The sequence below is a fragment of the Neodiprion pinetum genome, chromosome 1, assembly GCF_021155775.2.
Source record: "Neodiprion pinetum isolate iyNeoPine1 chromosome 1, iyNeoPine1.2, whole genome shotgun sequence".
NCBI lineage: Eukaryota > Metazoa > Arthropoda > Insecta > Hymenoptera > Diprionidae > Neodiprion > Neodiprion pinetum.
Window position 1 is genome coordinate 697,723 of NC_060232.1, and position 17,813 is coordinate 715,535.

Sequence of the window (17,813 nt, forward strand, 5' to 3'; positions counted from 1 at the left end):
GTTTTTGGGGGTCGCTGATCACGAATCTGAAGTTCAGAGTTTGATCATTTCTAAATCCAAGATGGCGGATGTAAAATCGAAAAAACTATCACAATTCGCTGATTCTGGGCGAAACTTGTTACTCGAGACTTTTCGGGATCATACGAAGTAACAAAGATTATTTGAATGTTTGTAAATAAACTTTGATAAGGCTAGGACACGGAAATTTTTACTATGGGACGCTGGGAATCCCGCTGTGACTGAAAGGGTTAAAAGCACGAACCTGTCCGCACACGACGGTTTTGTACATCAGATTCTGAGCGAGATCGAGCCGCGAAGCAATTTCCCCTGTTTTCATTCGACTTCATCAGAAGCACCGCCGCAACAGCAGCAGCATCAGCAGCAGCAGCGTAACCCAATTTCCCGCCGTTCATCTCGGTTCCATTGTTATTAAAGCCCTGTCCAGAAAATTCCAAACGCATTCCATCGAGCCGAGCCGACGCCGAACAGAGCTTTCGGTCCTTCGAACAACCGCGTCCTCGTCCTTCCTGCTCCTCCAGGTTCACTCGGGGGCTTCACGGGCTCCAAGGGATAAAGGAGGGCCGGGCAATTAACCCCTCCGCCTTCGTAACAACCGCTGATATATTGGGAGCGAATTATTGTTCCATGGGTTGCAGCTCCGTACGTCGGCCGACTCGAGACTTATCCTTAAAGCTCTGCCGGGCGAATCGGAGAATTTAATCACGCGGGATCAAATATTCGGTACTTGAGTCTGCCGGTGCACTAACTTAGCCGCGACGGTGGATTTCAGTCAAGATTTATATTTTAGTAATATTCGTAACGCATGTACGTATATTCAAGTATACGCACTAAAAATTTCATTTTGATTCGAGATGTGTTCTCCAAGTTACGCTCACATTTGCAAATATGCCCTGGAGCGTTTTAAAGTGCTTTTGAAACTTTGAAAGCGTTTTTGGAAAAATTATGCTTTCGCAAAATGGTGAGCAAGATTTTTCAGAACGCGCCGAACCGATCAGTCTAAAATATTTACACAAGCTATATGAACATATCTTTCAGTCCTTGATCGAAGGTATTTTCTCGCCGGTAAATATCACGTCAGGGGAAAAGATCATTAGTGTTCAATTTCCGAATGACTTTCACGGAATTGACTCCGCGAATTATGTATATCAATGTGTTTTATTTATCATGGCTTCCAAGATTTCAGACAATCCTAATCATTGTTGTAACGTCACTAACTTCATCCTCATGTTTCCAGGGAGGTTTGGCCGGAAAACGACAGCTTTGGACACGCAGGGATGACGGAGGAAGAGGAATTCATCGCTCTTCGAGAAATCTATTTCGCTGACTTGGGCCTTGGTGAGTACTTGCAACGAGCTTGCTTTTTCTTTCTTCATCGTCGTCATCTTCTTCGGATTTCCGTAATCCTGTTATATTATCAAATTTTCTCCAATTATACGACGTTCTCACTGCCCTCCGCGTCAATACCGACGCAGCTTTGTACTTTACCACACTTTTCCCTGCCTTCGGAAATTCTCGCGTCCAATTTCCACCCCCCCTCTTCATATTTTTACGGTGGTTATTAATACGCACAAATCGACCCTGCAGAGTTTTACACGTACCGCAGACCTACGGGTTTCACTAATCTTTTAATCAATTGAATTAAATTCCTCGAGTCGGGCGAAAATACTCGCGGGAGCTCGGCCGACGCGAGGAGACATGCACTCACTCCCAGGACGAAGACGAGGACGATGCCGTCGCTTTTCCTCAGTCGAGAGGGGACGCCTCTTGTTTGCTCACTACTCCGAGCTATTTAGTTTGTTGTTTACGTGCCTCAACTGACGTCTCTCGCTTTGCATACTCGGCTACAAACGCGTACAAAAAACCCGACTGTGCATTCTCGGCCAACGAATTTTATGAAATTCGATATATACATATGTATAAAATATGTATATCGTATGCGGTGTACGCGAATTTTCTACAAGCAGCTGCTGTCCGATATAAGAATTTTGCAGATTTTAAAGATATTGCTTTGGTCATTTTTTTTTGCCTCTCTCTGCCACATACGTATATCGGTTTTTTCTCCATCGTACGTACACACGTAAGTTGAAATTTTACCTCTTGTCCCCGATACGTGGGAAACTCCTGGCTAGTTCGAGAAAAGAATACAGAGCGAAAATATCGAAGAATGAATTGGTGAAAACGGCGAGAAAAAAAAGAAATTGGTAGAAAGTTCCCAACACGCAATGATTTAACCCGCCGCCGCGGTTCGTTCGTTCCTTGCGGGTCCGCCGCTGGTAATAAGCGACGACGTATATCACGTCGCAAATTTAATTAAACACCCTGACGCGGTATTCGTTCGTTTCATGGTTCTAATTTATGTATGAATAACTGCTCGCTGTTCACAGCCGTGTTGTTCCCCGTTCTCTTTCACTCTCTCTCTCCCTCTCTCTACTAAACGCCAACTTTTCGTGCTTTACGATAATGATGGAATCTCAGCCTGCATGGCTATTAAACCTGACGTTTTTTTTTCTTCTATTTTTCCCCAAAATTCAAAGACAAAATTTTTTTTTTCAACGAAGGAGGAAAATAAAGTCATACGTTTGTAGCCTTTGTTTTGATCGGAATATGTTTCAGTCTCTTTCGCCAAGTTTCTTCTACTATTCCTTATCCTCGTATTATATTTGATATAAACACAATAAATTGTCATTTGCACCGATCGTCTGTTGAATAATAATTTTGTCATGGAAGTTGATTATTTCGAGGGTATCGGATTGATCTGTTCGTTACACGCGAGATTGAATGTATAAATGTGTGTAGGTAGATATTCTTACGAAATGGAGTGAATTTCTCGTTATCTTGTGACTTCTCCTCCTGACAAACAGGGGCGAATACCTTGTTTTTTCCCTATAAATTATACAGGTTATATTATACATCGTATATGCATTCCATTAATCTTCTCGCGTTTTTTTAATACCGGGCTTCTACTCGCTTTTTATACAGCTGCTGCGGCAGCCAACCTTTCGACTTTTAGTTCGCGCCTGCGAGAGCCGTAGGTAAACCCCTTCCCTTCTGCTCCCTTCTTATTCGTGGCTGCTGGATGTAGGTATAAGCTGATGCTTCAACGAGTATGGTCGTTAAATGTTAATTCTCGTTACATTTTTTACTCTCCTTTTGTACTATATGTATATACGGAAAGAGATAGAGAGATAGAGAGAGAAAGAGAAAAGTGGATGACGTACGTGTTTCTCTCTTAAATTCCTACTTTTATGATCAAACATTTTTCAACCACTTGACGAGCACGATGCGATTTTTATGTATAATGTATATGCCGCGTGCAGATATCTCACATGTGTTAACCCTTTCAGTCACATAAGCCACTATAGTGGCACTTTTCTTTCTTACCTTATTTTTGTCATTTTTTTTTTTATATTCCATGCAAAATCTTGAATTTCTTTGCATTTTCATATATAAAAAAAAAAAAAAAAATACCTCAATTTTAGAACGATTTGGATTTATTGTGAATCCATAATTGTTTATGATTGTTATGGATGAACATATTCAAAAAAAAAACACGTATTTTCTTGAATGTAATTCGTTAGCGGAGAAATTGGGTAATCAACGTATAGTAAAAATGCTTGGAATTCATTGGTTGACGAACAGAGATCTCATAATAGTCATTAGGTTTACAAAATTCAATCCTAATGTCTCAAATAATTATTCATATAAATCTCATTAAAGAACACTGTCTAAAACAATGTGGATGATTCGATCTGTTTTCACCCCATTTTAGGGGTTGTTTTTAGTTTTATTAAATTGTTGACATCGGATTCGCATTCAACGTCAAAAAATACATAGGAACGTATAGTTCCACTCCCGTGCAAGAAAAAGAAAAAAACTAAATTGCGCGACCGAAAGTGATAAGGTGTATACTGTGCGTACCTTCGCACGTTTCACTTCGAACAAATAGAACATTGTATTTTCTTTCCCTCGGTCTTTACAGACAATTCGACGAAGATTGGCGTCCAAGAATTCTATAATTAAAACTCGCAAATTGGTCTCGTTATACTTGTAACACAGCGCAGACCTACGACTGTATATAATGCATACCTACGTCAGCGGTTTTCGTGAAATCGTGGATTATGCAGAAGTAACTTTGTTCACGGTAACAAACGGGGCTTTGAGAGTTTGCTTATCGGGATATACAAGCCGCGTACGTGTGTATAGGCGATGGCGGGGGTTAAGACGCGAGTCAAAGCGAGGCGAGGCAAGGCTCAGCTCGTGTACATTGAAGTTAATTGCAAGAGGTTGAAATTCATATTTGGAGAGCTTAACCGTTGATTTCGGTTCTCCGGCGGTCCTCGGTGAAAATCTCAAACTCCCCGTCCCCTCCCCTTTCGCCCCTCCGATAAGCTCGGCGTATCTGTACGTGGCGGTGGAATATAACTTAGTTGGATTGTTTTGCATTATGCATTAGCTCGGGAGAGAGAGAGAGAGAGATCGACGTCTAAACCCTCTCAAACACTCCGGCACAAACCAATGTTAAACAATGAGGGACCGCCCTGTAGGTACGCCTCCTACCCCCCCTTCCCTCACATATGCGGCCGTCGTCCCCTGCAAATACATGTAATATGTACTCCAATTTATCCTTCTTATCATGCTGCAAGCTAGCAGCTGGTGTATCTGACTTTTTTTTATACCATTCGAAAAATGTTTTTGATATTTAAGGGGAAAGTACAGCGTTGACGGTCTAAAATCATGCTTATTTTCAGAAGTTTTTTTTTTCCAAGGCTCTATTATTTGTAGTTTCGAGAGAAGAATATTTTAGAATTTTTTCATTGAAATTAACAACAAAATGGTGGCATACCGCATATAACTAGCGAACGACTTTGAACTCGAGTCGATAAACAAGTTTTAAAGATTGTGTAAAAATTTCAAGTTCATCGGAGAAAATATGATCCGTGACGTGGTCGTTCGCTATTTACATGCGCCATGCCGCCATTTTGTTATTAATTTCAACGAAAAACTTTTGAAATATCCGTGAAACTATGATTAATAAATCCTTCAAACTCAAATTGCTCCAAGTGTTTTCGTTGAAAAAAAAACTCCTGAAAATAGGTACGATTTTAGACCTCCAAGCTGTAACCCCCGTCCTTTAATTGATACGTATCTTTTTTCACCTCGTCTCACAATCGATAAGATGAAGAAAGAGGAAACCGCGTACCGTACCTATCTATTTTTAACCTGTACGCGTTTACCCGTAAAGCATCGATTTTCTCGTCGAATACGTAGTGAAAACGGGTGGGAAAATTGTTTTTTATCATCCCAGGATAACGAGAGCATAGTTCCAGTTCCATATAACTATCCTCCATCACGCGTGCTGATTTTATGTCATTTCCCGTATTTCTTTTCCAACTTGCCTATAAGAAATCCAGCTCAGGTTTTTATCGATAGAAATTTTATGATCCTCCTGCGGTGGATGGAAAAATCGCGATTGCACGGAGCAGGCTGATCGGATTGCGGTTGGTCTCTCATTCCTTCGAATGACCGTGTCGTTGGAGAAATCCTGAAAATCTATCCCCTCACCTAAGCTGCTGCAGCGGCGGCGTCCAGGTATGGTACGGTGTATGGACCTTGCAGAAAGTTGGAAGTTTCCAGACTTCGGTACACCCACGTCTGGTGAGGTGGAGGAGGATATCTGGGCCAATGGAACAGTTTGCAAACACCTCGCGGAAGACTCGACTCCCCTTATTCCCTTATCCGTTTCTCCCCTATCCACCCCTTTCGCCCCTTTTCTACACCAAACGCCAACGTCGCACAACTGTGTGCAACTTACACGGACGCAATTTCGAACCGAAGAAAATCCTCGCGCCAAGGCGCGCGTACGTACGTATATAATATACATGTATATATATGTATATATGTATGTATGGGTGTGTGGACGTGTCGATGCAAATTGCAAATTGATATATCAATTCCCGAGCTTTTCCAGATTCTGTAGCTATACTTTTTGTATTTGCCAGGATACGCGAAAGCCGGTGCCAAATGAAGAAAACACGTGCGAAATATATTGTTCGAGAATAGGTATATTGTCGTCGCTACGATGCTCTATTTGTATACGTACAGTAGATGATTGTGATCGTTACGTGGCTTTAATTCTGCACGAATAAAGGAAACACTTTTTTGTGATAATAGATATAGAACAAAGGTAGCTGTTGTAATCACCCGGAAAATGAAAAGTTGAGTTTTGTATGCGATCAATTTTTTTGTTCAACGATATCGCGAAAACGAGTCACTGAATTTCAAGAATTTTGGTCTCAATCGACGCGGCATTTCTAAACTTGGAACCGATTAGAATTTGCCTTTGATCGGTTCATTAACTTTTTAATTATTTAAGTAACAAAATTCTCAAAAATTAAATAATAATGATTACATCTTGAGAATGGATAAATGGATTTGAATGAAAATTGGTACTCGTCGGTTTGTTTGTGGTAGCTGATTACGAATTTGAGGTCAGATTTGCAAAATCCAAAATGGCGAATCCAATATGGTGGAAAAAAATCTAATAATATTCGGATTTAGTTAGAAATTATCAGGCGAGAAGTTTTTGAGTCACCGATAACGAATCCAAGGTCAGACTTCCAAAATTTGTAGTGGCGGATCCATTATAGTGTCGCAAAATTTAAAAAATTAAAAAAATGGGGACATTTCATGTAATATGGTAGCTGAAGGCTTCTGAATCGTTAATCACGAATCTGAATTTGCAGTTCGAAATCCGAATTGAATAGTAGTATTTCATTTTTTCTCTCATCGAATTTTCACGTGCAGTGAATGACGCGAAAACATTTGAAAGAAATTCGAAAAAACTTTCCACCGATAGTTTCGACGCAGCCTAGACATAGTCTTTGTTTTTTTCCCACTGCGTCGTTACACTCGGATCAAAGACACCGAGGGACGAATGTTAAACCGCTTATACAGTCAAGCACGCGATTTTACCCGCGTTCGACGTTACGACGTTGTTGAGTTTGTGAATAATTACGCTTGGTTTGCAATTAGACGCGGCAAAACGTCTGGAGATGACGTCTGAGATCGAGACGGTGTGCCAGTCTGCGTTTAACTGCTCCTCGCGTTAATGACAAGCTATGGTTATGACTGAAGCTGCCCGCTGCGAAATCTTGCCAACGATACCTACAAACCCATAATAAATTCTTCACGCGAGTCTCGAACGCGTTTCACGACCGCTTTGCAACTAATAACGTTGGAGTAAAATTTTTTGCGGATATTTGAGAACAAATTACTGACGTAAATGACTATACTAATTGTAAGTATTGTGAATTTTTTCCAACGTTATTTTCGGATCACAGTTTTTTTTGTCGATTGTCAAACCCTTGCGCGCATCGGAATTAATGGACCGATTTTGTTTTTGTTCATTTTAAACCGGATGCTACGGAAACTTGAAAAGAGTTAAACCGCAGCAATTTGTCAAAACTTGATGGGTTTTTTCAGTGTACCGAAATTGGGACTTTCGATAAGCAGCTGATACTTTGAGCAGCCAGAAAGCCAAGAAAATTATTTGTCCAAAATTAAAATTCAGAAGGAGCAGAATCCCGAAATGACGAAATGCCGAATCTCCTGAGAATTTGGAATTTGTGAAATTGGTCAACTCGATGCTAGTTTCATCAAGATTATCTTATTGTATCCGACAATCGTCTGTGTCATCAAAGAAAAAAATAACGCAAGGGAACGGGCAACATATTTTTAATAACAATCGAAGAGTAAATCTTTTTTCTCGTTCGTTCGATTTATTCGAGACGTTACTGCATTAAATCGCGTTCCACATTCACGTCAGCGCCCTCGCGTCTCTGCACAAGCGTAACGCCATCTATAAGCAGCAACTGATGACGTTGGAAAGAAGAAATGTGATCCTGACGTCAAAGGTTGCAATCTTTCGGTATTTCGTCCATTCTCTCATAGTGGGTTTCGGGATTTCCACCTTTCGAGTCTGGTCAGTTATTATTGATATAAATTCAGATTCGTAAATTTTCGAAACGGTACGAGTCTGACATTTGAAACGTTGACTTTTTGACTCTTTGGTATTTTCAAAATTCAATATTTTTCGGTTTGTAATCTTGCCGATTACCAAAAAAAAGAAAAAAAATCGGATTAAATTTATTTATACATTTTTGCGTTGTCATATTTTATTTTTCTACAAGACAGCTTTTCGCATTTATGATTTTTTTACGTTTTTAACTGGTCGTTAATTTGACTTTCGGGATTTTATCTCGTCGACTCTTTGCTCTTTCGCATTTTTGTACCGTTTTCTCCGTTTATCTCATGGTTTCTAACGGTCCTGGCAATGTCCTGGAAATATCTTTGAATTTTTCTTGTGTCCTGAAAAAATTCTATTTTCAAGGTTTGCTGCGAATGATATATTTATTAGTGTTCACCGAGTAAGTGTTTCTAAAAAAGTGGATACTCGTCTCGAATCGCGTTTTTCGTTTTTCCCTGCCAACAGGTTGTAGTAGAAATAACGTATACCTATCTCGTACGTCGGGCCGATTATGCACACTCAATAATATAGATTGTAGATTCATGTGAATTAGAATATAGAGGAGGAACTGCAAAACTCCGCGTGAAACACGTAACCTTGCAAATGGATCATTTATATTGTATCCGAGGCTGCCGCTGCCTGCCTGCGGAAGGAGTGAGTGTTGTAACGTCGTCAGTTCTCAAAGCATGCCGGCTGTTTTAGGCACATACGGAATGTTATTACTAAGAAATTACATCGCACGCTACGCCGGCATGAAACAGTCCCATTATTATCATACTATATCCACGTCTCGTCTCTCGCGGCGATCTATCCGTGATCCCCGACTTTGCATGCCTAGGATTAACTAGGATGGACTAGGATCATTGGGATTGCTTTGGGAGTTTTTGTTTCGCGATAAAAAATTTGAAATTTATATTTTTCTTACATTTGTTCGGCCCGTAAAACAAAAGCAATCGTGATTATCCTAGCTCACGGGATATGTATATGAATAATAAAGATCTAGTCTTTTTTTTTTAACTATCATGTGTTCACAGCACGATGCCAAAATGACGTATTTTATTCCGGAAACTTGACGCTGGCAAGGCTTCAGTCCGCAGACTTGAGTGATGTTGAAAAGCAAAAAAAAAAACCAGCAATTCGAAATCTCCATCAGAGGGTTGTTTGGCAATTGTGCGTAAATTTCACATCGAAAGTTGGTTATAGAGGCTTTCGACGGGTATAACCGAATCTCTCGGTGAATTTTACAGTTAAGCGATCCTCGATAGCCCTATTTCAATTTACATAAAAAGCGTCGCTAAGGGCGAGGTAAAGCTTCCTTTATCCACCCTCGAGTCGAAACCCCTCGAACCCCCCCCCACACACACACGGGACGCACCCTCGAACCGTAAAAACGTAATTGGCTAGTGAGTCATTGATTCTGCGGAGATGCGAAAAGCGCCTCGAATTTCACCGCGGCGTGCCAGCCTCGTATATATAAAAGGTTGTGTACCGCCGATAAGCTCGATGAATATACTTTGAGCACGTTTACGAGAATTGATTCGTATACTTACATACATATATATATATATGTATACATACAGGTATAAGCAGGTATATATTTGTATGTATACCTAGGTGTATCAATCTTTAGGCTCGTATAACTTACAGAGTTAAACGATCGACATTAATTTTGGTTTTTTTTTCGATCGAACATTTACTTTATAAAAGCGAGCGTAAATCGATACGAGTGTAATCATCCAAAACGTTTCTCCGACGAAAACAGTAGCGGTAGGCATATCCGATTCAATCGAAATGTTCATTTTTCAAATTGATGAAATAAAACAGAGATGGAGGAGAAATTGAATCTCATCTCCGAATTCATATCTCGTTTGCCACGTGGAGACGAATCCGAAAATTACGAGCTACACGGTGTACTTGGATACGGCGTAAGTTTGGCACACAAGCCTACGAGGCTTTATCTTTTTCATCTTCTCGACTCACAGATGATTAAGTTCGCGGAGTTGCTCGTAACTTTTATCGAGCGATTTCAAAGATTGAATTTTTCACCGGTGAAACTCTCCATACGTATACCCCACGTGTAGGTATATGGGGCATTCCACGTCAAATTAGCAATCCATTTACCTCATCCGCTTAGATTTTAATCATATTCTAGTATGACGTTCATACCGATCCGAAATGGTCTCGGAATTGTTTGCAGTTTTCTTTTAAACCACCGGTGAAATTTGGGAAAAAAATCGCAAAACCAATTCTGAAAACGCTATTTTTAATAATCGGAAAAAATTCACACAGATTCTATAATTCGAAATGTGATTTTGAACACAATTTCGAATAGTTATTATTGAGATCCCACTATATTTGTGTGTTGCTCAAAAATCGTATCTTGAATCATCGAATCAGTGTAAATTTTTTATGATTTTAAAAAATAGCTTTTTCGTAATTGCTTTTGCAATTTTGTATAAATTTCGTCAGCGGCTGAAGAAAATCTGAAATAATTCCCGAGACCCTTTCAGATTGGTAATAACATCGTAATAAAAAAATGATCAGAATCGAATGGGACGAGGTACATGGCTGCTAATTTGACGTGGAATGCCCCATATATATATGCTAGTCAAAATGCCAAGTGGATCCCCTCTCGCCTGCAGGCAGTAGCCATTTTTGATCACGTCGTTGAGGCTTTACGACAGAATCAGCGCTCCCAGATTCCTTCCGCCCCCTCTTTCTCTCTCTCTCTTTCTCTCTCTCTGTCTCTCTTCTCTCCCTCTATCGCGGTATATTTCGTACATAATATATAAATACTCGAGTTAGTATAGAGAACTTGGGCTAGAGGACGAGGAGGGAGGGTTGGAGGGAGGGAGCAGGAGTTCACATTAAATTGCCTTCCAATAAGATTATTCAAATTCCGAGCCTCGTCCGTAGGTCTCGATGCCCGTTCACTCCGACACTTGTGCGCATGCGCGGACGCGAATGCGAACGCTGACTTATATTGGATCCGTCCGCTGCTCGGCACAAACGACTTTTCCGATTTCCGACGTATCTACAAGTATGTACTTATATATACGTGCGGCAGCAGCAGCGGCAGCAGCCTGCATCGAACGGTTGAAAATTATTTTACGTATATATATATATATATATATATCTTATCTTTTATCTTTATTATTTCTTTATACCACCTGTTATAGAGCTACATGCTTCTCCGAGCTGCAGCGGCGACGTTTCTTCGCCTATTGTAGCGAAAATAGTCTCTTCCCAAATCCGAGACATACCGTTTATGTAACGGACAGAATCCGTTCTGTTACGTTACGTTCGTGACAGATAAGCAAGTTGTCAGGGGGAGTTACAAACATTTTTCCTCTCTGATACGATCCAAGTGAATGAAGATTTGTTTCTTTTTTTTCTTTTTTTCCTTCTTTCTTGAAGCGTGATCTTTCCGATTGAATATTCGCTTTCGTACGAGAACGAACGCTGATGCAATTGTAGACGTAATATCAGTGCAGAAAACAAAGTGTCTGACATTGCGTAAGGTAACTATTTACTTATCGAATCAAAAAGATTTACATAATAATCACAGAATTATTAAAGGGGTCGTCTAGAGTGAAGAATGTTTTTTTAACGGTTTTTTTCGGGTATTTTTTTAAGACAAACCATTGAAATGAAATTTCTCATAATTTTCACATTATATTAATTGACATTTAAACAAACTTTGTGAATTTTTTGGCGTCGAACTATTGAATATAAACCGATGTATACTGTCCGATAGGAACGTATGTACAGAAAATGTGCTTAAATGAAGACATGATTCCGGCTGTTTCGGTCATCTCAAATCAAAAAAATAATCGGCATTTTAATCTTCAGGTTTGAAAGTAAAAAATTTGAAATTTGCAATTTTTTTTTACATCTGTATAGCTCGTAGAACAAAAAAGCTACCAAAGCCAGCAAGAATATCCTAGTTCAGGCGATAGGTATAGGTATAATAAAGATTTCGTGACTTTCTCAATTTTGGGAAATTCGACATCGGCTCTTAGCCAAACTATTCTTAAAAGATTTAGCCACAATAATATGAAAAAAATTGAATCGATTTTTTACACTTATACAATAGACAAACCCCCTTAAGTAAATCCCACAGAGGTTATCTAAGTTACTTTTACGTGGCTTGGTACAGAAACTTAAGAAAAAACATTAAGGATATAAAGAATCAGTAAATTAATTACATAACGAGTCATTTTGCATTTACTTAGATAAAACGCGACGCCCCTTATCGAGTTGTACAATCAGTAAAGGGATGAATGCAATATTCGCAAGTATACACGCGATACTTGTGAGTATTTACAAAGTAGGTGAGTACAAACATTAAGGAGTACACGATGCTGGTTTTATCGCGTACTCGCAGCGGAGACGTGCAACGGCATGGCTGAAAATGCACGCAGAGAGGTTCATACGTATGTGAGTACGTGTAAGTTGATGGCAGTCGGGCGTCCTGGTTGGCGGTACACCCATTGCCTCTCCTCTTCTTTCTTTTCCTTTTTCTTTTTCTCTCTTCTTCTCCCTCCTCTTCCTCTTCCTCTTCTTCTTCCTACTCCGCAGGAGATATCGCGAGACGAACCTACGTACCTACTACACCTACTACACCTACTTCAGCGAGGCAATTTCACATAAATTATTACTCCCGGGCCGCGAGCCGGGAATCTTCCATCGCCCGCCTTCAACCCCTGCAACACTGAACTTGATCTTCTTTTTCATTCCGCCGCTCCTCGTGCTTTTAATTTACATAACATTTTGCCACTGCCAACCGTACCGCTGTTGCTCTTGTCTCCAAATGCAGTTCGCTAGACGATTTCTTGTATATCGTTTCACGTTTGTAACCCAACCTCTTTGATCAGACTTTGTATATTGTAACACTGGTAGAAATTTATATATGGAACCTTCTATACTGTCTTCCAAGTTTTATTCATATACGGAACAGTGAATTCACCATACGTTCACTGTTTATTCGATTTACAAATACAATAAATCTACTACACAATTTGGTAAATTCGAATTACTTATTTTGTGTTTTTCTTATAACTTTTAGTAAAATCAAACATCTTTATCGTATATTTATTTTAGAAGTGAATAATGGTGGAGGCAGAGTAGAACGAGAAGCTCGTTGTACCAATCAGTCCATTATCACTTGACCCGCTTCCATTTATCACAGACCACACTGAACTAATTAGCAAATTATGGTCGTTCTCTGTTCACTCTGAGCGAAATGCAACCCAAACATTTTTCCAACTCCTCGTAAAGTTCAGAAACAGACTTTCACAGGTTTTTTTTGCTCAAAATCAATTGTGCAAAAACATAAAAAAAAAAATAAATAATATGTATATATATATATATGCATACATATATATGTTTCCATTAAAAAAATTTCCGTTTTACCTTAACTTTGCCGATGTTTTACAATATTTAAACAATCAATTTTAGTTAGGAAAACTGAGAGAGCTTTTCTGCGATGCTTGAACAGTACCTAGATATTTTTTATATATTGTAAAACTCATTGTTGAAGCAGATATCACTTAATTATTTCACCGTCAATTCCAGTCTTCCTTTATGGGAAAAATGTAGCCTCGGGTTAAGGTGACAAAAAGCTTATTGCTGGACGAACTAATGCGCGATAAAGACGGAAAGGTAAACAAAATGGATAAACATAATAATCGAAAAGAAAAGGAAAAATGAATAAAGGAAAAAACAAAGAAAATCAGACAATCGGGGGATATGTAAGGAGGTTCTAAAAATCGAGATGATATTTACGGCCGGTGTGCGGAAAAGGGCATTTCGTATCACATTTCCCAATTACCGTGTCGGGTGAAACCTTTTGCGCCCGGGTGCGTTTCTACTCCTCCTCCAACCACCGAGGCTATCTTCCATCTTTATATACACAACCCTGAAAGACCGTAAAACTTTCATGGATCGTGTACGGAATGAAATCGCGAATAAGAATGCCCTATTTCCAGTTATCGCCTGTGGCTATATGCCGGGTGCGAATCGGTTGAATCGGTTGGTCGGTGTAAGAGAACCGGAGGAATATGCTTCGCGATTGATTTCTTTTCCTTCTTTTCCTCGTTTTTTACCAAACGGTTAAAAGAATTCAACGGCACGCTATATTTGATTATCTCGACGTTTTGAGTTGTGACGTTACAGGACTGAATAATATCGGCGGGGGGGGGAGTACAGTTTGGATGGTCCAAAATCATACCTATTTTTAGGATTTTTTTTTCGAAGAAAATGAAGATACTTGGAACGATTTAAGTTCGAGTTTATTATTTACAGTTCGACGAACGTTTTAGAATTTGTTCATTTCGCGACATGCCGCCATTTTGTTATTAATTCCAATGAAAAGATTCTAAAATGTTTTTGAAATTATGAATAATAAAGCCCTCAAACCCAGATTGCTCCAAGTGTTTTCAATTTCTTTAAAGAAACTCCTGAAAATAAGTATGAGCTTAGATCGTTCAAGCTGTACCACCACCGCACTCCCTCACCCTAAATCTCGCGGCAAACTTTGGGCAGAGTAAAAGGACTCCGACGATTCGCTGCAACATATTGCAATTATTTCGAGATATTATACCAAGGCATCATCATAATTCTTGTCGAGATGACGAAAGCGTAGGTATAATAATGCCACGTTTCTACAATATCTCGGAGTGTAACGTCAGCTGTCGCTCGGCACGTAGGCGAGATTCCTGCGATACCGTCGCAAACTTTAGGTGAAAATCTCTGCACCCTTGAACTTCTCGCACCTCGCTCGTGAATCGTTTGTCAGAGTACAACAATTCCAATTCACAAATCTAAACGAATTTCACACCTGCCGCGCTCGTAATATTTACGACTGATATGATTCATGTGGTTGATACTCGAAATATCTTTTCATCCCGCTTGATCCTCCCGATAATCGGCGTGGGCGAGAATTGGCGTCGTTTGACCGAAACACGTCTGCGAAGCCGGACCAGCGAGGGTGAGAAGCGCCGTTTATGTACGAGGATTCTTTTATCGGTGGATAAACAGCGAAGGGCTGTCCGGGTCCCGGAGGTTAAACCTGCGAGGTTCTGGGATAGAAGGCAGGGAGTAGACTGGCGGCGGGTATTTTTCTCCCTCTTCGTCCTTTTTGCCACATCTTTTTTCTCTACTCGCCGCGAAATTGAACGTCTCCGAGGGACGGGGACCTCGCAACCCTTTAGGAGGCCCGGGGGAAGCCCCTTTCCTCTCCTCTCCTCTCCACTCTTTCGGCGCGACCGAAACCCAATCACGGCCGCTTTGAAGGAATTCGAAAAGAAACGAGAACCTGCAAACATACGTTTTCACGCCAGGTGTCGCCCCACCCTGATCTTATCGACTTTCGACTATTCAATGAGATCAGACCTGGATGTGGTGCGAAGAGAAATGGGGGGAGGAAGAAGCTCGCGGGTGGAGATAGTTTCACTCATTTGATCGCATTCTCTTTTCTCCATCGTCACTCGATAACGATGATTAAGAATTTGGACAGGGTGGCCGCACACCTGGAAAACTTGGAAAACTGGAAATGTCAGGGTATTTTTAATTTCATCATGGAAAAAAACTGAAAATACCTATCAGTTTTGCTATCATGGGAATTAGAAATGATTTTTTTAGGTAACTAGTTTACTTTTTTTTGTCAAGAAAACAAAATGACTTGAAGTGACTTTTTTGTCCATTATATTTTTCTTCGACTCGAATTGAATTCGAACCGAATATAGAGTTAACAAGTTGAACAATTTAGGTCTCAGTCACTTACTGGTGAAAACCTGGAAAAATCATGACATATTTTTACAATAATTTGTGATCACCCTGTTGTTGTTATCGAAACTTGGTGTACAGACCTGCATGTTCGTGTATATTGTGCATACACTCAAGTCCGACCATTTGTCAAATCTTAACTTAGACCTGTCTCAATAATGCAAGGGATTAACGAAGCTAATACTTTGCGAATTAATTTCAAACGATTTTAATTAACTTTTCGTTACACGCGAATAACGTACCCACCTATACGTATACTCTCTATACATGTATACATATCTTATACCCACCCGATTTCGGGGAGTAATTTCACCGGGGCTGCTTAAGACAGATAATTGCGTTCGTAATCGTCCCGCTGCGCTGTCTGTCTGCCTGCTCGGTGGCTGCCGGCGTTGAGGACCTTTCTTCGAACATTAAACTAAGATATGAGAAAGATTTTAATTAAACTTATTGTACTCGTTATGTCGTATAACACATACGCAGGAGAGTTGAGCTCGCGTTTATTAATTTAATAATGAATTTGACCACGCTCCACTTATATTCTATACGTATGTATGTACTTTTTATTCGCGTGCATTGAGCGTGGATTCAACGCTCTTCGTTCCACCTCAGAGCGCGTCTAATTGCCTCATTATACCTTGCCTATTTTTTTTCGATTCATTCCTTGTATACCGTTTCCTCGAGCAACTTTGGCTACAAAGCTTCTAGAGCTTTCTATAATTGCAAATAACGTTGAAGGAGGAAGGATGAGGTGGAATGTTTTCGAGGCGAGCACTCAATTAGATGAACAACGTGCCATTTCTCAGGCAAATTGCAGCTCGTGCGATATCGCGGTTTGTGAGTCCGTCTGAATTGCAACCTGCAGCAAATGTTTTAAACCTCCAAGCTCTCTATAGGCGCAGGAGTTTTGTTGAACAGTGATGGAGGGTTTAAAACCTCATATTAGGAGGGGGGTACCACTTGGACGGTCTAAAACCTTACCTACTTTTAGGGTTTTTTTTTTTTTTCAAAGAAAATGAAAACACTTGAAGCAATTTGAGTTTGAAGGCTTTATTATTTATAGTTTCAAGAAAATTTTACTAAATTTTCATTGAAATTAATAACAAAATGGTGACATGTCGCCTATAAGTAGCCGACGACTTCGAACTGGAGGACTTTTGCGTTGGCGCATCTCCTGACATCACTGTCCAACTTGCAAGAGACAGAAAAATTAGTTTGACTTAAAAGCACCTTTTTGAGTTCAAGCTCGTTGCCAAAGTGTTTAAAAATATAATTTTATTCAAATATGTACGATTATGAACAAAAAATTTCAGTTTTCGTACTATAGATTGTAAAAAAAATTTGTACATAAAAATTTTGGGATCGAATTCAAAACTTAGCCATAAGCTCAAACCGATAAACAAGTTTCAAAGATTATGTAAAAATTTCAAGTCGATTGCATAGAAATTGACCGATGAATCTGCACCACCGGGTTTAAAACGTGGTCCTTTACTGTTTATATGCACCATGCTGCCATTTCGTTATCAATTTCAATTGAAAAATCGTGAAATGTGCTTGAAACTATAAATAATAAAGCCCTCAAAATTTAATTTCTCCAAGTATTTTCAATTTCTTAAAAAAAAAAAGAAAGAAGAAAACTCCTAAAAATAAGTTTGATTTTATACCGTCCAACCTCTACCTCCTTCCTTAACCTCCAAAGTGTAAGATTTCCATCTAAAAACACGTATAATACCAGACATTGAAAATTAACTCGAAGCAACTACGTCTAATGGCGCCCTTTTCCGACCTTCGACCGTACCTTCTTATCCTCGCCTCGTATACCTGCCGCAGAGTGTCGGTTATGACTTTGTGTACCATATACATATGTGTAGTGTAGTTGGACTGAATCAGGGTTGTTGAACAGAGGAAACGAGACGCCCTCGTCGCAGCAACCTTATTAGGAGTCCGTCTGGGGGGGGGGGTCGAAAGCTCCGGCGTG

General features: G+C 39.9%; 1 protein-coding gene across 1 annotated transcript in view; it reads left to right on the top strand.

Annotated features, from left to right (window-relative positions):
• Positions 1–17,813, top strand: part of timeout (circadian regulator timeout) — an 88,060-nt gene that overhangs the window by 10,079 nt on the left and 60,168 nt on the right. Inside the window, exon 14 of the mRNA XM_046620603.2 lies at positions 1,256–1,356. Within this exon, the coding sequence (XP_046476559.1) occupies positions 1,256–1,356 (101 nt within the window). The remainder of the gene's footprint in view (positions 1–1,255; positions 1,357–17,813) is intronic.